The sequence below is a fragment of the Monosiga brevicollis genome, genomic scaffold, assembly GCF_000002865.3.
Source record: "Monosiga brevicollis MX1 MONBRscaffold_22 genomic scaffold, whole genome shotgun sequence".
Lineage (NCBI taxonomy): Eukaryota > Choanoflagellata > Craspedida > Salpingoecidae > Monosiga > Monosiga brevicollis.
The window spans coordinates 380,406-400,786 of record NW_001865059.1 but is presented as its reverse complement, the minus strand read 5'-3'; the positions used below and the strand labels follow the sequence as shown (position 1 = coordinate 400,786).

The window sequence follows — 20,381 nt, the reverse complement described above, 5'->3', positions numbered from 1 at the left end:
CATCTGGAGAGCCTGACAACCCTTCGACTGCCTACAGCGCATACCTGCACGAGCTCGGTCAGCGAGCTCGGCTCTTGACCAAAGACGCATCCTCGCTGGCCAGGGCTCGCGTACGTCCGTGCAAGGGCATCAACGGCGACGGTTGCGGGGTAACGTGCCGCGTTGTCCCTCAACTCGGTGTCATTTGCCATCTGCCGACCCAAACGCCTTCCACTACATGCCACCAGCCAACTCAGGGAGCAAGCGTCACAGCACGTTGCCCTCTCGCTGTCCTGCCCGGGCGTTCCGCTGCCATCGTCCCAGCCCCCACTGCCGCCCCACTTTATGCTTTGGCACCCCAGAGCACGAGCTCGAGGCCAGCCGTTGTTGGTTTCCCCTCTCCCTCTTGATCGTGCGTGACCTGCTCCAAGCTGGCCTCGGCGTACTCGCCTCACAGCTACCCGCCGCTCACCCTTTGCGCTCTCCCCCTCAGTCGTCTTGCGCCCAAGTGCAGCATTGGCCACGCAGCCCTCCCGCTGCCACTGCTTGTGCCCAAGAGGGTTCCACTGGTGCTGCCGTCGCGCCAAGCACTGCCCTCGTATCCGATCTGACGTCCTGTGATCTAGCCCCTTGACTTGGCGCAGCACCCGCTCTTCTTCCAGCTGCCATCATTTCCCTGATCTTGTGGCTTTGTCACCTCTTTCCTCCCCCTTCAACCCTCAAAGTGGTGGCTTGACTCTGGCTCCAAGACTCGAAGCCATCATTGCTCTCGGCTGGAGCAGCCCACACCGTCGCCATGCTCGGTCGGCAGCCCGTGAGTGCGACTGTGCCTCAAGCATGGGCCCTCAATGCGCCCCACCGAAGCTAAATTGTGCCCCCGTTCTGACATGGCTCACCTGTCTCCATAGGTCTCAGCTGAGATGGACAAGACCGCGCCCGCTGTTCACACCCCAGGCAGCGGTGAGGGCGGCGACGGAGCCAAGACTGCCAAGGGTGCCGTTCCAGACGTATCCATGGCAATTGACGATGCTAGCCGCAACTCTCCCTGGTTTGCGGCCGGCAAGCTCGATCACCGCGCTGCCGTTCAAGCCCTCACAAGCGTGGACTTGCGTGAAGGCGCCTTTTTGGTTCGCCGTAGCAACACTGGAGATCACCTCGTCCTCTGCTATGCGTACGCCCCCCGCTGAGTTGTGGCCTGGTACTGCTGCTGCTGCTGCTGCTGCAGAAGGCACCCAGTTTCGTCAAATCCATCTCACCCCAACCCTTGTGCTGACTCGTTTGCCCTGGCGTACCGCCCTCGCAGCAATGCCGAGGGTCAAGTGAAGAATGAACAAATTGTCCTTGGTCGCTCAGGCATTCGCCTCAAGCGCTCCAAAACCAGCTTCCCAGTTCTTTCCGAACTCATCTCCTTCTACTGCAATCCCAACAACCGCGTCGTTTCCACACTCCAGGTTGTCTTGGACAAGACAGCTTTTGAGGTGCGTTCGATCCAAATCATACCCACGGCAGCTGCCACATCATCACCATTCGCGCATCCCGTTGCTGAAACCGGCCCCCAAACTTTTTTTGTGACCATGACCACAATAGGGGCAAGATGTGTCTTTGCAGCGTCGCGGCTCGCTCAAGTCCCAACCAACGCGGACGCCTTCCGCACGTGAGAGCCTCGAATTCTTCCAACCCCACTCCTCCAACCACGCCGACCAGCCTCCTTTCATCAAACGAGGATCCGGCCTCCGTGTCACGGAAAAGGTCCGACGAACGACAATGGAGTACGCCAAGGCCCCCTCACCTTCAGACAGCAAGTCCTCGGATGGCAACGGCGGCAACAATGTCCCCATTTGCGAGTTTGATGTCATCTTTGACAAAGTCATCCGCAACGCCGTGGCCGATGTCATGCTCAAAACTCCCCTTCGCCGCGTGCTTAACCTCCATGGTGTCGGCGCCATGGTACACCGCAGCACGCGCCCCGAGGCTCGCACGGCCGAACCACAAATCTCAGATGCCGCGGATCCCGCCATTGTTGCCATCAGTGCCGTCACCGCCCTCCAACCTCTGAGCGACCCCGCAACGGTACGAGGCAAAGTCCTGCCTGCTCCACAATCATCTTTGCCCACCCCATTGGGAGGCGGCCACAGCCAGCACACTTGGTCCTTGCGCGTCTGCCTTGTCTTTGCCATAGCCCACGCCCTAATTTTGCTTGCTTGCCCGCCCGCACAGCCCCGGCAAACGGCCATGAGCTCTGCCTTTAGTACCAACTCACCCCTCAAGAACAGTCAGCACGAAGAGTACTGGAAGCCCAGCAACACTGCCGACTGGATGCTTGAACTCAACGTCGAAGCTTGGCTGGAGAGCGACGTTCAGCAGTGGCTGCACAATATTGGCATGAGTCACCGCGCCAAAGCCTTTGAGGTATGGTTCAAGTTTGCTCCTTTGGCCCACATGCTCACCCGCGATGAATGCTCAATCACGACTCTGGGCAGGACGCGGCCATTGATGGCGAGGCTCTCCTACAGCTGGAAGGTGATCAAGACCGTCTTGCAGAACTCGGGCTTTCCCATCGCGAGCAGCGCACATTTCACAAGGAGCTCGCTGCGTTGCCCAAGCGCCCGCCGCCATTGTCCGCTGCAGACTCGACCGTACAGCTCTATCCCAAAGAACGCGTAGGTACAGCGTTCAGCAACACCATCCGAGGTACTTTGGATCCGTTTTGGTTCACGCGTCGCCCTTTTGCACATTGTGTCGATAGGGGCATGATCCGCCACTGGGTCCCCTGCGCGACTGGGACCAGTACGAAGTCCGCAACTGGGCTTTGTACGAGGGCCTGCCCGAGGGCATTGCCTTCAAACTCGCTCACGGTGGCGTTACGGGCCCGCTCCTGCTCGAGCTTAACGAGGAAAAGCTGGGTGCCTTGGACATTGACCCCTTTGCTGAACCCGCGCAACGCCTGCTTGACCTCGTGGACGCCATGGACCTCGAGACATCTTATCGCGATGACGATGAAGAAGACTTTGACATCTTGCCGCCACAGGTCGAGGCGTGGACGCCAGACCACGTCTATCGCTTCATGATGGACACGGGGTTTGGCGAGCAGGCCGCTACCTTCCGCGCACATCGCATCAATGGCCGCGCTCTCCTTGCGCTCAAAAGTCATGCTCTTGCCGAGCTGGGCCTCACCTCCGCCGCCGATCAGGAGGCCTTTCAAGCCGTCGTCAAGCAGGCCTACGATGAAGGCATCGAGAGTCAAGATGCCACGCTGTGGCCCTTGGACAAGGTGTGAATTCAGCACACGGACGTGTTCAACTTGAAAACCATTCTTTCTCCTCTGAACGCTCGCTCATGTCCATGTCGCCTCCCCTTGCCCCTTGCAGTTGCTGCTACATCTGGAGCAACAAGGCGTCTCTCCACATGCCGTACGTGCCTTGGACGAGCATCAAATCAAGCCTGCCGCGTTTCTGCAGATGCAACCGCAAGATCTCCGAGCCATTGGCATCAAAGTACATTGCTGCCCTCTGCCGCTGCCTTTTCGTTTTCGCTTCTCGCGGCCCAAGACACATCTGGCTCGCCAATGCCGCCTCTTCTTGTTTTCTCACCCCGAACCATGCTTGATGTGTCGACATGAAATTCGGGGGTCATGTAGAATCCGGAGGAGCAACAACACTTGATGGAGATTGCCGCCAAGCTTCTGAACTCCTCACCACACGGCCGCGAAGAAGAGAGCCCCAGTCACTTGTATTATCGCCAGGGCTTTCCCTCCCAAATGGTGCTCCTGTGGACTCCAGAGGATGTCTCGACCTGGCTCGAAGCCATAGATCTACAGCACATTGCGCCCGTCATGCGGCAGTTTGACGTGGATGGACCCAAGTGCGTGCCTTGCTTCTGTACTGCTTGTATGATGTTGACATCAATGGCTGGTGACCGGATCAATCCCGTCTCAAACTGGCTGCTCGCCATGGGGACGTCGTTGACACCATCCCCATTAGGCTGCTGACATTGCAGCATGAAGACCTGGATGCCATGGACATTGTGGATCAAACGGACCTGGAGATCTTGCGGGAAGAGCTTCAGGTGCTTTGGGACCGCTCACAATACGAGCACGACCGACAGCTGAAGCGCCCGCCAGTCGAGGAGTTTGACGTTACTCTGTATCGCGGTCAGTCCAACCAACCATCTGCCCACCCACCCTCGCTCTTCTCTCGCCGGCTCGTGCGTGCTCAGAAACGCCAAAACGAGCCATTCTCCTCTCATCCTCCCGTCTGTTCATGTGCATTGAAATGGCCAGATGTGAATGGTCGCTTTGGCTTTCACGTTGGTGGAGGGGAGGGCCATGACGTCTCGAAAGCATACCTCGTCACCATGGTGACCCCGAATGGCGCGGCGCATGACAAGCTTCAGCCAGGCGATGAAATCATCTCAGTCAACGGCCGCTACATTGATCAAAGCTCTCTGGATCATCTGCGCAGCTTGATCAAGGTCAGCTCGCGGCAAGATTGGAGCTGAGACTAATAAACAGCTCTGCGCCACATCTCACCCAACCATCAACCTGCTCTATAGCGCTGCAAGTCGGAGCTGATGCTGCGCATTCGCCGCCCTGTGGAGGTGTGTCTTCAATTTTTATTTTTTTTTGGGACATCAAAGCGCACTGCAAGATGGTTTGCCCAAGCTCTCACTTGTGTCATTGTGGAACGTGCATATAGCTACCTCGGGAGTTGACCTTGCTGCAGTCTCGTCTCTCGTCCACCCGAAGCAAGCGAATCAGCTCACGCTCCATGACGTCAGGCTCCGGTGGCACGCGATCCATCACAGGGGCGCGTGGCCGGCGTCAGGCCGCCCGACCTACCGGTGCCGCTGACAATCGACCCGAGGTGACGCTCAAGCACGTCGACCCACAGGATACCCCCTCGGACCGACGGTCAAGCCTCCCATATGCCACCCCTCGAGGCGACTTTGTGGATCCACGTCGCGTCTTGGAGCTGCAAGAAGCAGAAGCCCGCGAGCGCCGCCGCTCCACGCCGCCAAGTCTAGAACATGGGCTCTCTCCCGTCCACGGGGGTCGTCACAGCGCCATGGCCAGTGATATGGAGGACATTGTGAGCATCACTGACTCAGCGCTCAAGGTAAGCCAACCCACGCGGCATTGTCCTTGATGTGCGAGAAGGCGTACTCATTTTTTATTCAACGGGGGCCTGTTTCTTCTTTTTCCTTTTTTATTATATTTTTTATACATATATAGCGTGGCATGGGTGCAGGTACGCGGGCTCGTGTGGCATCATTGGTGCGCACGGCATCCGTGGTGAGCTCGAGTGACCAAGCCAACGAATCTGATGCGGTGCGTCTTATTTGACTACACGGGCGACAGTGACTTGATATCAGTCGCAGCTGGTGCTTGCTTTTTCTAATCTTTATGGCTGTGCATGGCCTGGCAGGCTGACCCGCCCATGATTGCCACCTTTGGAGTGGACCATGATCATCCCATGTATTGGAATGCGAGTCGAGTACGTCTTAACTCTTCCGTCTTCAGGGGAGCCACTGTCAGACCTGAAGGGAAATCACTGTCGGGCTAAGCGGCTAGGCCAAGCCAGGGCAAGATAGGGCAGATTCCCAAATGTGGATTGGTTGGAACCATGTTGTGGCTTTTCTAACCCCCCACATCACTGTCTGTGCTGTTGGCGTAGGTCTGTGCCTGGTTCGAGGAGGGTCGCTTGGCGCGGTTTGGCAAGATGGCCAAGCGCAAGAAGCTGACGGGCTTGCAGCTGTTGCGGATGCATGTTCCTGAGGATCTGGAAGAGGTGGAATCTGACGTGGCCGAGCGTTTGCATGCTGCGGAGATGATTCGTGCACTGCAGCAGACCTTCCCTCTGCCCTTTGTGGCCAGCTGGACCGTCAGTGATGTGGCCGACTGGCTGGACCAGGTCGAGTGTGGCATTGTCAAGAAGACTTTTGCGCGCAAACGCATTGATGGTCCAGCTTTGTGCCGTCTGTCCAACGCCCACATGGATGACCTGGGTGTACCAGCGGAGCGGCGACACGACCTTTTGCTTCGCATCCAGCAGCTGAGCACGCAAGAGCGCCCCATGGCGCGCAATGCTCGTAGCTGGTCTTTCCCAGAGGTCAAGGCCTGGCTTGAAGCTGAGGGCTTTGGTCATCTGTGTCCCAACTTGCGACGCAAGGTGACGGGTGACGAATTTATGCACATGGACAGCCACGAAGACCTCCTCAAGCTCGGCATTCGTGACCCTTCCGAGCAGGTCGAGCTTTTGGAGCATATCGCAGAGCTGCGGCGCCAAGCTGCAGGCCAGCGTCGCATGAGCAGCTCACTCCGAGGCAACGCTGCGCGCGGTGGTTCCAGCCAGGGCCAAAATAGCCCGACGCATGCCTCGACGCAGCGCCAGGCATTGCGCCAGCAGGTATCGGCTGGCTCTCTCAAGCTGGATAATGCAGCTCTGTGGCCCTGTTCCCAGGTCGTTGACTGGCTCTATGTGCAGGGTTGTGGCCAGTACTGTCTGACCTTTTTCGAGGCAAATGTGGACGGTCCTGCCCTCCTGGCGGTGGACTTGGAGCGGCTCTCTGCGCTCGGTTTGGACGAGGCTGGGGCTGGCCTGGTCCTGAAGAACATTGACGTGTTGAGTTTGGAAATGAGCCAGCGCCAGGGAATTGAGCATGGCCTCAAATCTGCTCCGTGGCGCATGGGGGTGCCCGATGTTGAGCTGTGGCTTTTGTCCCATGGCCTGGGCAAGTACAACCCCGACTTTCAGCGACGACAGATCACGGGAATTGATCTGGTCCTGCTCACTCGCGCCAAGCTCATCACGCTGGGCATGGAGAACGAGGAGGATCAAAACACGTGCCTCAACGCCGTGGAACGAATGGTCGAGGTCATGTCCTACCCATTGTTGCTGAACCTCTCCAGCTGGGACGTGGACCAAGTGTGCGCGTGGTTGCGTCGCCAGGGACTGGCGAGCTTGAGCACGCGCTTTCAGAGCAACGGCATCGATGGGGCTGCTTTGCTGGAGCTGACAGCTGTTCGGTGCTACCAAATTGGAGTGCATCATGCTGCCCATCAGACGGCTTTGTTCACTTCGTTGGACCTGTTGAAGCGTGCAGCCAAGCGTTCTGGCTCCCAGGGCCCACCCCAGCTGTGGACCGTGGAAGACGTTCTGCAATGGCTTGAGGCGAACGATTTCGTGGCGCTCATGGAGCACATTGGCAAGCTCGGCGTGTGTGGCCCATTGCTCCTGGAGCTGACGGAGGAAGACCTTGCCAACATTTTCGAGTCTCGCATCACGGAGGACACGGCGCGGCGGCTGCTGGATGCCATTGGACGCTTGACAAAGCGCCGCCGCCGTCCCTCAGTTGCGGCACGGGCCGACTTTTTCTCGCCTGAAAAACTCAATGCCAGCGTATCGCACTGGTCCATGAATGACGTTGGACAGTGGTTGGAGGGCATTGCCATGGGGCACCTGAGAAGCGTGTTTCTCAACAACTCCATATCCGGCCCCTCCCTGCAGCGTCTCTCGCCGGATGATTTGACAACCATGGGGATCTTGGACGGACGCGCGCGTGCCATTCTGATGACGGAAATAGCACGCCTGCGCAAGAGCGACCCAGCCTCCCGCGGTGGTTCAGTCCTGCGTCGCCCTGCCCTGGACACGGATGACGAGGCAGTCGGGGAGGTGGCTGAAACTGCTGGAGTCAAGTCCTCAGAATCTGCCGCAGCGCCTTCAGTGCCGGCTGCACCCGTGCCGCCTCAGCAGCAGCAGCAGCAGCAGCAGCAGCAGCAGCAGCAGCAGCAGCAGCAGCAGCATATTGAGGACCTCTTGGACCTGTCAGCGGGCTGGGCGCGACCAGATATGCAACCACACCGCGCGCAGCAGCTCTTGACGGGCGCCACGCCTGGTCACTTTTTGGTCCATCAAGCGGCCAACAGCCAGATGCTGCAACTCTCATATGTGAACGAGCATGGCGCCGTCCGCTCGCCGCAGCTCTCCTATGACCGGCCTGGTCAGGTCACCACGCGTGGCGGTCATGCATTTGCATCTTTCACGGACCTGCTTGAGCACTACGCAAACCCAGAGCATTGCGATGCTGATGTGACGGCTGCTTTGGACGCAGCCTCGACAGAAGCCCGACTACATGCCATCGACACGAGCGATCTCCAAAACGCGAGCTTTTCACGCGAGCTCAGCCTGGAGCAGCGTGCTCGATGGAATCGCACCGCTGACCGTGGCTTTGACGCTGTGACCTTGCTCCACGACCGTTCTCCGGGCAGTTTCTTCGTGACTCAACCACGGGCCAACGAGTGGCAGTTGGTGGTCCAGCAAGGGACTGAGGTCGCCCAGTATGCCATCATGTATGACAAGGCCGAGCAGGTGTTCCGGTTGGTTCGAGCTGATGGTCAGCCATCGACACAGAGTGCCCCCACCTTGGCTAAGCTGGTGGCACTCTATGGGCGGCCGACCGGTGACATTCCGGTCATGTTGCGGCTGCCCGAGGTGCAGGAGGACATTCAATCGCAGATTCGTCGGTCTAGCAAGTCTGAGGCCCCCTTGGTCTGGTGGCAGCCAGAGTGGAGCGAGGCTCAGGCAACCGAGGTCTTGCAAAGCCGGCGCGTGGGTGCCTTTGTCATCGTGCATGAACTCACGGACCGGGAGTTGCCGCTGGTTTTATTGTATCGAGATACGCACGGGGTGAAGCGCGAGCTCATCGACGTGGCTGTAAAAAACGGCCGCATGCTGGTGCATCTGGTCAACCACCCCACCGTGGTAAGAGATGGAGCAAAGTTTGGGGGGGAGGGGGGCACGGCGGCTTTTGCTCGATCGGGAGAGTGAGCAAGGGTAGACGAGCCATGCGATCGAGGAGCTTGGGGTGAGGGAGGAGAGCGAATCAAACTGCCAGGCGCGGCGCAAGCGTATTGTTGTTCTGCCTCATGTAGAACCACGACACTGATGAACTGTACATGGTCGTGCATGGCTCACCCTACTATCACCTCGTGTCCTCGCGCTGACTCAGGCTTGCGACACGTTGAACGACTTGGTTGCGGCGGTGGTGGAACGTCACGCCATGCTGGCATGTCCGTTGGTCGTGTCTCGCCATCCCGAGGAAGAGGTTCGGCTGACGGCTGCCAGCAGCTCCTTTACTCGCTCAATGAGCGAGGTGCCTCTTGGCCGATCATGGCTGCAGGTCAGTCGGCGCTACCGAGCTTCGTCCTAGCCCGCCTGTGTTGTTTAGTTTTGCCTTCTATTGTTTGCAGTGTGCTCTTGTGGCCACGGCGGCTTGCCAGTGGCCTGTCTGACTCGTGGTTTGGATCTTTGCTCTCCGTGGAATGTTTTCCACAGGTGGGCCTCAACCCAGCTCGGGCGTTGTATCAGCTGCGCAGCCGAGGACAAGGGGCTTTCTTGGTGTATCAGGCAAGCAAGGACCTCTTCCGACTGGCATATCGCTTCCAGAACGAGGTGGTTGAGGAAGATATCATCCGTGGCCGCGTGGGCGGCAAGCACGGATTTGCCCTGCGCACCAATCCAATGCAGGTGTATCCAACCCTATGGGACTTGGTGACGCAGCATGAGGACCGGAGCGGCACGTTGCGCTGTGCGCTGCGTGTCTCCGTGTCCTCCTTGCTCCACCAAGAGATGCCCTCGATCCTTCCCAGCGATACGCCCGTGGATTGGACCTGGTGTCAGGTGGGCCTCCCAGCACACCAGGCGCTGCAAGAGTTGGATCGACGTCCACCCGGCACCTTTGTGGTTCGCACGCCCGAACCTGAAGACGAGGCGCTACCGGGCGGGACAGACGTGGTCTTGGTCTTGACCGTGTTGGAAGAGGATGGCTTGCAGCACGTGCCCATCAATTTCTCACTGCAGAGCGGACATGCGGGCCTGACCCTGGCCAATGACGGCGATTCCACGTTTTCGAGCATTGAAGCACTACTCGTGGCACTGCTGAAGGGGGGTGCTAGCGACTCTACTTCAGACTTGCATTTGCGTTGGCCGCCCGTCAACACGCGCCTGAACCGCATGATGAGCCCGCGAATGTCTCGCAAGACCTCAGGACCAGGCGCTCAGTTTTCCTGGTGGCAGCTGGGCAAACCAGCCGATGAAGCCTTACAGGTACGCTCATTCGTTGCAGAATGCAGACAGGCAGCCAATGACTTGAGTTTGAGCAAGCTTAGGGAGACACTCACGGAGCATTGTCGCCATGCAGGTCTTGGAGGGGCAGAAGACGGGGTACTTTGTGATTCGCGATGATCCAGAACGTACAGGACACTACATTCTCTCGTATTTGTTCCAAAGCAAGGTGTTGGATGAGCCGCTATCGCGAGCAACGCGCAGTAAGCTCCTGAATCAAGGGTATCACCTGGACCGCGACTTGAACCACATCTACCCGAGCCTTCAGCTGTTGGTGGTACGTACGCGCCTACAATGACGCGGGGCATTTGTGCTTTGACAGCCGTGTCTTTGGCTGATGGAAAGAGCACTCACCGCGATCCGCTCGACTGTGCGTAGGAGGATCACACGCAGCATGCTCACTCTCTGCGGTGCTGTCTTCGTATTTCTGAGCACGTGTCACACGAGCTCACCCCGGATCAACCGACAAACGCGTCGCCGTCGGGATCATTGCGCCAGTAGACAGGGATCGAGTGCCTGTGGCGATGTGTTTGTTCGGTGTTTGTTTCCTTAATTTTCCTTGCATGTTTATAGTTGAAGGCCGTGATTTGGCACTCCTATTGCGCGTGTTGTTGGCCGCGCCGCGCGAGCAGCGCAAGCATGTTTCCTGGTTTTTTGTTCTGCTCTCTTTTTTTGTGTGTGAGTGTTGGTATGTGGGTGAAAAGCATGGTAAAGCTCGCCCCTCGCAACCGCCCGTAGCAGGGTCTGTTGTCTTGCAATCATGGTGAAAAATCGAAGCCGTTAACTAGTGGATCACGTCAAGGGCAGGAAAGGCATAACGCTTGAAAAGCCTGATAATGGATTGAAACGAACTGGAGAAGAACAAGACTTGGTTTTCTTTCTTTTGAGTTTGTAGAGAGGGAGGTCGGTACAAAAGGCCGTCGGATATCACAGCCAAACAAAGCACATTGTGGGGCAAGCCTTCAAGGACCCCATGATGGCCAACCAAGACCCATCGCTTCTCACAAAGGATGCACAGCACGCTGCGCGCCGATGGCACATACGTGCAAGCATGCAAAACAAAGGACGACACCAATACCACCAAACGCTCATCATCCAGACAGCGCCCGACTTGAATATGTCCCCCCCGCAGACAAAGCAAGCCAGAAAAAATGAAGCGAAAATACATTCAGAGGTTAAGAGAAAAAGGGAAATTGAGAAGAAGAGCGGAGGGGGGAGATGAAAAAAAAAAAACACACATAACGAGAATAGATGCAGACACCATGATGCGTCACAGGTGACCTCGGCGCGAGTGGAAGCCAGAGTCGGAGCGCGCAAAGTCACGGGCGAGCAGGTCGATGGATGGCGCGGCGCAGCCACGTTTACCATTCGATATCATCATCGCCAGTGAAGTACTCATCATAAAAGTCATCGTAGTTTCCATATTCATCGTCCCAGATGAGATCATCCGTGACCGACTCATCAATGCCGGTGCCCTTCGGGGCCTTGCCAGTGGCCTGCTCAATCAGCACGGCCAGCTCGTCAATGTACTTTTGCTTCTGCTGAATCTTAAACTGGAACTGGGCCAAACGCTGCTCCTTGTCGGCCAGGGTCGTGTCCTTGTTGGACAGCTGGGAGCTATGCGCACTAATCTGCTCGGTCACGTCCTTGAGTTGCTGCTTAAGTTCGGCCAGCTGTTCCTGGGAAATTTCCAGTTCAGATGAATCCTCGTCCAGCCACTGCGAATACAGGTTGACCAGTCTGCAAACATGGGGTCGCTTGATGAGTCGGAGCGATCATATTTTGCAAGCTGGCGGCTTTGCGCGCACGACGCTGGCTGATTTGGATTGGGAGACGTACTCGGTTTCTTCGTCCTCGAGTTCGCTCTTTGACTTTTCGAGCATTGAGTTGGCATCCTTGATGCTGTTGGCCTGGGCCATGGCAGCGCGGGACTTGGCCAGATTGCCGGCGATCCGTGACTGTTCAATGGTGAAGAACAGAAACATGGTCATGCCCAGCACAACAGCTGCAGGTGGCCAGATGGAGGAGCCGAAAAAAGTGAGAAAAAGCCGAGCACAGAATGCGAGTTGATATCGAGGCTGGTGGGTCAAAAAGAAGAGCGGGGGTGCCTCACCGATGGAGAGAAGCAGCTTCTTGCTGAAAATGACATGATCTTTGCCAGCCGCTGAGATCATGGGAGTGGCAGCACTGCCAATGGTGGGTCCTGCCAATTGAGAAACCAGGCAAGGGAGAGATGAGACCGGTGACTGTCATGGTCTTTGCAAACTCGCTGCGCAAGCGATTGGGCAGGAGAGACCAATGCTGCAGGAAAGACCAATGGCGACTACGTCCAAGGAAACGCAAAAGTGAACCCCACCACTCTCAGGCTGATGTGACACACCTGACTTTTTACCCATCGTGGCGGCCTTTCGATCGTCACAGACGATTGAGAAAAATGGACCTTGGAGGGGCGACAAAGGGTGGAGCGGGCAATGGCACGGGAGACCTCTACAACGCCGGCAACCAACAGGCCAAACAGGAGCACATTAGCAGGGTAACTTTCCATGAGCCACGAGCCAATGACACCAGATGGAGCAGCGAGCGGAACCTGAGGCAAGACCACGACGGAACAGCAAAATGGCAGGCCAACAACACATCACCAAACAATGACCTCCCCCAACAAAACAAGATGATCCCTGACCGCCCCCCTGACTTCCAAGACCTCCCCGTACGCTACGTGCTGCCCGACCGGTCCACCTGAACACATCGAGTCAAGACGGCAGATCCAACGAGATCAAGAGCAAAGCACGCGCGTCCCTCTCTCTCTCTAACCGACAGCGCCGCACACTCCATGTGATCCCCTTGTATCCAACAGTCTGCCCCTCAACAGATAGAGTGTACCGGCCGTCAATGAAAACGACCAGTCAGTGTCGCCCCTCCCCGCGCACGCCATGATCCAGTGGCACAGACCTCTGCCCGCTGCCTCTGATTCCAGTGTCACACACACACACACACATCCGCAAGCGCTGCCATTTCACACACACACACACACACACACACATCTAGAACGTGGGCTTCACCTTTTTGCCAAATGCAATTCCGAGAGTGTGACGTCTCTCTGAAGTTCGCACGCTTTCAAAGGTAATTACCCACCGTGACCCAGCAACAATGTGCGCACTCTCTGAAACAAAAGAATTTGCTTCTTTGTCGTGCACTGACAGATGGTAGCATATGCTAGGATTACCAAGTGTCAGACACGGCCGTTGTTGCGTGTTACCAAGAAACGGCTTTGCGTTTGGTATTTCAGCTTGCTGGCGCTTGCGCGTCGGCTCGTCGGGTATTTTGTCTGACATCACACCATACGCACAAAAGGGAAAAAAGAAAAAAGCTGAATTCCACAGCACGCAAAAGAATGACAAGAACCTTACAGAAATACCACTATGATTTCTTGTACAAACAGGTTTAGACTAAATTTAAAGTGGTAGCGGGCCACTTACTTCCTCCCTTTCTCTCTTCTCTGTGTGCTTCCAGTGAGATGGCGATGCGAAGTGTTTTGGCAGCCGGTCGTGGACTGGGCCGTTCGGCCGTGGTGGCCCGCCGGGCTGCTTCCACGGGCCGTACGGCCTCAACCACCAACACCTGGGCGTCCCTGGCTTTTATGGGTGGTGCCGGTGTGGCCGTGGCCTACCTGCTCAGCCAGCAGACCATCACGGTCGCGTCCAGCGACTCGGCCCTCGAGAAGCGCGTCGCGCAGATTGAGGTTGAGCTCTCCAACAACCGCAACCGCGCCTTTGTCTTTGTCAAGCCCCATGCCGGTACGTTCTCCCTCACGCTGGTCCATCCTGTTGGTCACTTGCCTGGTGATCTGCCTGGCGATCGTTCTCGACTTGGCTTCTGAGACTGCTCGCTTTCTGGGTCACGTGCTTCCTCGCTCCCTTGGGACGACCGACTTGCCTTTGTTCATCGGCTGGCTGACCGCCTGTTGCGCCGTTTGGGCGCATTTGTGTGACAGTGAATGACAAGGTGGTGGACGTTGTCAAGCAAAAGCTTGCCGAGGCCGGCATCTCCATCACCAGCGAGGGTGCGCTCGAGGCCAACGTCATTGACGAGAAGATGTTGATCGACAATGTACGCTCGCTCATACCGGCACCCGGCAGTCCCTGCCTTCCATGCACGCCAACCCTCAACCTGCCCCGCTCATTCAACCCGCGCTTTCTTCCTCGTTGTGTAGCACTACGGTGCCATCGCCAGCAAGGCCGTCAAGCTGCAGCCCAAGGAGCTCAACGTCCCCTCGTCTGGTCAGGAAAAGTTCCAGAAGGCTTTTGGCGAGTCCTGGACCGATGTCATTGGCAAGGGCAAGGTGTACAACGCTGCTGGTGCTTGCCAAAAGCTCGGCATTACCGGATCGGACCTTGACAAGAAGTGGGCTGGCCTCAAGCGCGATGTCAACCTCATCAAGTTTGGCGGTGGCTTTTACTGCGGTCAGGTTGAAAAGGACGTCTATGTGATCAACGGTTTCTACATGAGCATGCGCGAGGCTTACGTGCGCCCCGGCTCCTCCATCCACTACTTTACCGTCGAATGGAACCCCGACACCCTTTCCTGGGCTGACTTCCGCGGCAAGGTTCTTGGCGCTACTGATCCCAAGACGGCTGACAAGTCCTCGGTGCGTCGTCACATCTTTGACAACTGGCGTGCGCTGGGCCTCAGCTCCGAGCCCAACGTCGGTGACAACGGTACGTCCCCCGCCCCGTCCCCCAGTGCTCTGCCCAATGCCCCCTAGTCAGCTCACCCGTTTTTTTTTTTTGTTTGTTTGTTTGTTTTTTTGGTCCTGCGTTTGTTCATCTGCCGATCTTTGACACGTGCTTGGCTGGCCTTTGTCGTCTGTAGGTGTGCACGCGTCTGCTTCTCCCTTCGAGGCCATGGCTGAGCGCGTCAACTGGGTTGGTGCCACCATCAGCGAAGACGGTTTCGGCAAGGCCATGCTGGCCTCGGGCATTCCCGCCCCCATGGCCAACGAATGGCGCGATGATCCTCAGGTCAAGTTTGCTGGTGGCAAGAGCTCCCTCTTTGACCTCCTTGAGGACCTCGATGCCCGCGAGTGCCTTGCCAAGTCGGTTGAGATTGCTGCTCAGCAGTAAACTCCCTCTAGATCGTGCCCAGCGATGGGTAGCTGGGTCCCTTTTCATCGGCCAGTCTTAGACCGTGCCAACTACCGGGGCCTGATCATCAATTGAATCTATCCACCTCTTTTGTCTCTGCTCTGGTCCTTCAACAACCGTCACCAGCCACACGCACGCTATCAAGTTGTGCTCAGGGATCGGGATGGAAAGTTCCATCTTTCACAACTTGACACGATGAAAGCTTGGGGCTTTGCACACTCTAACGACTCAGCGAATCTGATTTCAAACCACTGTCGCTCTTTTGTAACCTGGAAAAATGGCCTCGCCCAGCTCCCAAGATGCTGAATGGATCTTGTTTGCAAGAGTGAGGACCGAACGAGAGGAAGAGTGAAAGGAACAGAGATAGAGGGACTGAGATATCATGGAGAAAGAGGAAGCAAGGAGGAGAACGGAAGCAAGGAGGAAGGAGATAATAATAACAAGAGCGAAAAAAAAAAAAAAAGTGAAAAAAAAGCGAAAAAAAAGCGAAAAAAGCCATAAATCAAAATCGTCCAGACTGGACTTTAGAGGCAAAAAGGGGAAAATAAATTAAACATCTCACTGGTTTCGTTGATTGCATTTCCTCGCTGCGCCCGCTCGTCGTCGCGCCTCGAGTCTCCCTCCCTCCCTCCCTCCCTCCTCCCTCCTCCTCCCTCCTGCGCCCTCTTGCCGCTCTCCTATTCCTATCGTGTCTCCTGCTTGTTCTGCTTGGATCGGTTTGTGCTAGCGCGCAGCGCTTGACGCTCGGCCCCGTGTTGGCTCAGTTCGCCCTTGCCCCACCCCCCTGCTGACGGCTGAGAGGGGGTGGGTCGCAGCCAGTGCAAGGGCTGATACTTGCCCGATCTGCAGCAAAAGTTCAAGTCTGCCACCACTATGTTGCAGTCACCGCGCAAAGCTGGTGCGGTCGAGCCACGGCTTTCTGGGGCCGTGTTTCTCTCGGTGCTAGCTATATGCCTGGTCTCCCGAGTTTCCCCAGCTGGGGCTGCTGATGCCAGCATTTACACCGACCTCATGGACCTCAACATTGTCAATTGGCGATGCCTCACCATCGGTACGAAAGAGACCTCTTCTGACTTTGATCCTTGACAAGCCGGCTCATGGTACAATACCCGTCTGTGGGCTTGCACTCATGCTCCACTTGCACTGTGTAGGGTCGAGCACGACTGGCTGCTTTGAGACAGACGACGATCGCCTCGTGGCAATCAATCTAAAAACATCGCTCTCCTTTTACGGCATCACTTCGCCCGTGTTTGTGCCTGAAACCGAGGCTGATCATGTGTACTTTGGTCTAAACGGCGCTGGTCTAGCACAGGCTCTGGCCTCTCACTCGGTGGAGACCCTGACCGTGGCCATCCAAGCTGCCAGCCAGCCGCCTGAGACCCTTCCAAACGGCGTGTCAGACTGCTCGCTTGTCACAGACCTACGTGTCGGACAGGTAGACTATGACTTGGTCCTCAGCTGCTCGCTGGATCACACCGCTGGCAATCAGGAAACAGGCTATATTGCCGTCATCTTATGGAGCCCCGACTCATCTTCCTTGACCGTGACGGACTTTGTGGTTGTCGAGCCTCGCTGCGGCACTGTGCTCCAAGGAGAGCTACGCCTTCCCGTGACCTTTGCCGGCATGACTCCTGTTGATCCCGCTTGCATCTCCGGCTCTGCTGAGGAAGTTGTCATCACCAGTGACCAAGTACGTGAAACACTCATCCAGGAAGCCAACGACTCGTGGCCGTGCTCAGGCAGGACTCGACTCGACTCGACTCATCGTGGGCCAAAACCCTTTCTCCTCGGCCTTGTTTTTGCGTAGTTTCTCGACGAAATAACCTGCAACATCACAGGCGACTGGACCGTCGATGCGGCTGGCCTATGTGCCGCCATTTTGACCACGAAAAGCCCAACGACCCAGCCCGGTGGGCAAACCACGAGCCCCTCGCAGGCCGGCAGTAGCGGCAGCGGCGGCGACACCGGTGCTGTCGTAGGTGCCATCGTGGGTGCTTTGGCGGGCGTGGCCTTGATCCTCCTTCTGGGCCTCTTCCTTTTTCGCCGTCGCCAAGACAAGCAGCGAGCCCTTGCGGGTCTGGGCGCGACTGGCGGCCACTCGCTTCGTGCCCTACGCAGCAGTCAGAAGCAGATTCGTGGCAACAATGGGTACCATGCTAGCACTTATGTGCGCAAGCAGTTCCAGGCGACCGACACAGCCCTCTATCAGGCAAGTTTGACCTTCGCGTCTGACGTGTTTTTGAAATATACAAGGTTCCGCGCGACCTGCACGACTGACCGCAATAGTTGGGGCTCTTGAGCCCACTCCGACCCGTCTTTTGTTGCCAACGCTGCTCGTTTTGCGGTACCCGTGTGACTTTTGGCTCTTGGGCTCACGTTCTGTGTTGGCAGGACCCCACCCATTACTCGGATGCGGGTGAAATTGTGGCGCTTCTCACCCGAAGTGAAGCGACTGAGCTCGCCACACAGAGCGTGCAGTTGCGCGACTGTATTGGGGCTGGCGAATTTGGTGAAGTCTACGTGGCCACAGCCACTTTTGCTGATGGATCCAAGGTTGGATATTTACCTACACTTGCTTCACTCAGCCTGCACCGTTGACGAGGGCCGTACCATAGCATCGCTGATGGCTCATGCAAATGTATGCACGCTGTTTCTGCAACGCTTCAGCTGGATTGTGCCGTCAAAACGTTGCGTGCCGGGTCAGACCAAAAGGACAAGCTGGATTTTTTGAAGGAGGCCGCCATTATGGCGCAATTCAATCATCCCAATGTCTTGGGCCTCACAGCCTACGTTGTTGACCAGTCCCCTAACATGTACGTTGCATCTTGCTGAGCCGCTCGTTTGTCGCTCTGTGGACTGAGGTGTGGCTGACCCCCTTTTGCGATGATGTTTCAAATCCAGGATTCTGACGGAGCTCATGTCCAATGGCAGCCTTTTGGGATACTTGAGCGACCAACCCGACTTACCCAGCGATGACCTTTTGCTCCAAATGGCCCTGGACATTGCGCTGGGCATGCAATACTTGAGCCGAAAGGGCTTTGTGCATCGGTATGTGCCGCGTTCTGCTTATCAAGGCGCGGAGAGATTGTCCGCCTCATGTTATTGTATGCATTTCTCTTTTGCATGACAGTGACTTGGCTGCACGGAACATCTTGGTGAATCATGATCTCAAGGTTAGAGGTGCCTGGTCGCATTCTACAGTCCGCTTTGATAAAGCATGGGCTCATATTTGTTGTTTTTTCAACTACTTCTTTTAGTGCTCGGTAGCTGATTTTGGCCTGTCCAAGGAGATTGACGACGGTGAATGTACGACAGATTTACGCGCTGCGTGCACGCGCTCGTCTTGCCCTGGGCTGTGGGCTTGCCCCTTGTCTTATTGTGTGGTTGCAAACAAATAGATTTTCGGGCAGATGCTGGTAAAATTCCCATTCGCTGGACAGCGCCAGAGGCTGTTGCTGAACGGTACGCCCTCCTCCCACCACCACCGAGGCTGTGCGTTGGTTTGTTGAGGTATCACCCGGGTGAGGTCTCATGCAAGCCATGGACTTGGTTGTGCTGGCTCTGCTTGTTGTGCCAACTTTGCCTTTTTTTTTTATTAGGAAATACACCACTTCCTCGGATGTTTGGTCGTTTGGCGTGGTGTTGTCCGAGATCTGGGTGCGTCTTGTCAACCAATGAGACTGCCTCGTGTGTATGGGAGTGCGGATCAAGGCTACTTTTGTGAACTGAAGCTTGTGTGCTGCTGCCCGCGGTTGCAGGGTAAGGGCGCGCGACCTTATGGCAACAAGAGCAACTTGGAAGTCGTGCAAAGCATCGAGCGCGGCGAACGCATGCCCAAGCCCCCCCGCTGCCCATGGCCCGTGTACGATGTGATGCTCAAATGTTGGAAGTATGCCCGCCGTGAGCGACCGAGCTTTGAGCGTCTCGTGGATGTGATGGCCAATTTCTTACAGCAGCTCGAGGCACACGAACCCTTGCAAGGTGCGGGCTCTACCAGCTCGCCCAAACAAGTCTTGCCTGAGACTTTTGTTTTTGATTGATGTCTTGTGGCTGCGTATGTAGTCGTCAAATGGGAGGAGCTTGCGGCTTCCACCTCTAGCCCTCGTTTGTCGCAAGATGCAGGGGGTTACCTGGCACCTACCCGTACGTTTCTACCGGGAGGCGATGACCATGTTTTTGCTGCCGTATGCGCCTCTTTCGCTGTTTGTTTGCTTTCGCACTTGTTTTACGACCTTGGGATGATGCTGCAAACGACGCTTGGCGGCGATGTGGCGATGGTATCATAGGCAACGACGGATTGGCCAATTATGATGTAGCAACGGCGGGCGACGTGGGGCCTGTATCGCCCGTTACAACTACCAGCAACTACGACAACGATACCCTTCTCACTCAGCCGTACGTGCGATTGGGGCCGTGGGCGTGGCGTGCTTTGCTAGATGCTCTTTGACAGCTGTCGCTCTTCCTCACTTGCTGGCATCCTACGCAGGGCGTTTTCATCACCAGCGACAGGGCCTGTCATGGGGGACTATAGCAACCCACAAGTGTTGAGCTTGAATGAGAATCCAACCTTTGGTCATGCATACGAGTACAACCAGTCCAATGCAATGGGGCTCACTGATACCTACGACCAACCCAACGCGGGTGGATTGGACCCATCATCATCTGGTGACTTTGAAGCCTACATGACCCCCGAGAGTGGCGCGCAGAGTGGACGTGCCGGCATGCCTCCAAGTTCCTTCCAAGGACACATGCACGTGGTTGTTGACGATGAATTTCGAGGTTTTTCTGACGGCGGCGATTTTGCCGCGTACACGACTGATGCCAATGCCTAGAGGCACCGGCATTCAAATCGCTTGTGCTCAAGGCCGGAAACCTGTTTCGACACTTTGCTTTTTTTTCGATTTCCTTTTAAGCGATCTCCCCTCTTTTTTTTTTAATTCGCGCCGTCGAACTCTGCATCACAATTAAAGCTGCATTCGAAGCTGCATCACACTCTCTGGCCACTCACGCACCCCCTCGATATGGATTGAAACGTAACAGGTGGGAGTTGGGACATAACAGGTGGGAGTTGGGACACGCTCAATTTTCTGCCATACACATCAACCAGTCACTGACCCACACACGCACGCACGCATTCACG

The 20,381-nt window shown here is 56.5% G+C and overlaps 4 protein-coding genes across 4 annotated transcripts; 3 read left to right on the top strand and 1 right to left on the bottom strand.

Annotated features, from left to right (window-relative positions):
• Positions 1-992: 992 nt before the first annotated feature.
• MONBRDRAFT_33651 (uncharacterized protein) lies at positions 993-10,601 on the top strand (the record flags this gene model as incomplete). The annotated part of the gene is made up of 19 exons (XM_001748355.1): positions 993-1,150; positions 1,283-1,457; positions 1,567-2,049; positions 2,197-2,388; positions 2,460-2,639; positions 2,726-3,250; positions 3,348-3,473; positions 3,617-3,840; positions 3,960-4,129; positions 4,259-4,449; positions 4,531-4,575; positions 4,674-5,093; positions 5,210-5,305; positions 5,403-5,471; positions 5,652-8,738; positions 8,986-9,081; positions 9,312-10,082; positions 10,177-10,377; positions 10,479-10,601. The coding sequence occupies 19 exons, from the start codon at positions 993-995 to the stop codon at positions 10,599-10,601; spliced, it is 7,332 nt and encodes a 2,443-aa protein (XP_001748407.1).
• Positions 10,602-10,921: 320 nt separating this feature from the next.
• On the bottom strand, positions 10,922-13,141 carry MONBRDRAFT_33650 (uncharacterized protein; the record flags this gene model as incomplete). The annotated part of the gene is made up of 5 exons (XM_001748282.1): positions 10,922-11,840; positions 11,940-12,105; positions 12,214-12,303; positions 12,481-12,587; positions 13,050-13,141. The coding sequence occupies 5 exons, from the start codon at positions 13,139-13,141 to the stop codon at positions 11,462-11,464; spliced, it is 834 nt and encodes a 277-aa protein (XP_001748334.1). The 3' UTR covers positions 10,922-11,461.
• A 444-nt stretch (positions 13,142-13,585) lies between these two features.
• MONBRDRAFT_33649 (uncharacterized protein) lies at positions 13,586-15,329 on the top strand. Its single transcript, XM_001748354.1, has 4 exons — positions 13,586-13,894; positions 14,092-14,207; positions 14,311-14,815; positions 14,970-15,329. The coding sequence occupies exons 1-4, from the start codon at positions 13,615-13,617 to the stop codon at positions 15,218-15,220; spliced, it is 1,152 nt and encodes a 383-aa protein (XP_001748406.1). The 5' UTR covers positions 13,586-13,614; the 3' UTR covers positions 15,221-15,329.
• Positions 15,330-16,114: 785 nt separating this feature from the next.
• MONBRDRAFT_27900 (uncharacterized protein) lies at positions 16,115-20,073 on the top strand (the record flags this gene model as incomplete). The annotated part of the gene is made up of 14 exons (XM_001748353.1): positions 16,115-16,292; positions 16,393-16,931; positions 17,049-17,474; positions 17,633-17,794; positions 17,909-18,054; positions 18,143-18,289; positions 18,372-18,414; positions 18,499-18,547; positions 18,640-18,703; positions 18,841-18,898; positions 19,000-19,222; positions 19,304-19,384; positions 19,528-19,636; positions 19,728-20,073. 14 exons carry the CDS (start codon positions 16,115-16,117, stop codon positions 20,071-20,073), a joined length of 2,571 nt encoding a protein of 856 aa, XP_001748405.1.
• Positions 20,074-20,381: the final 308 nt, after the last annotated feature.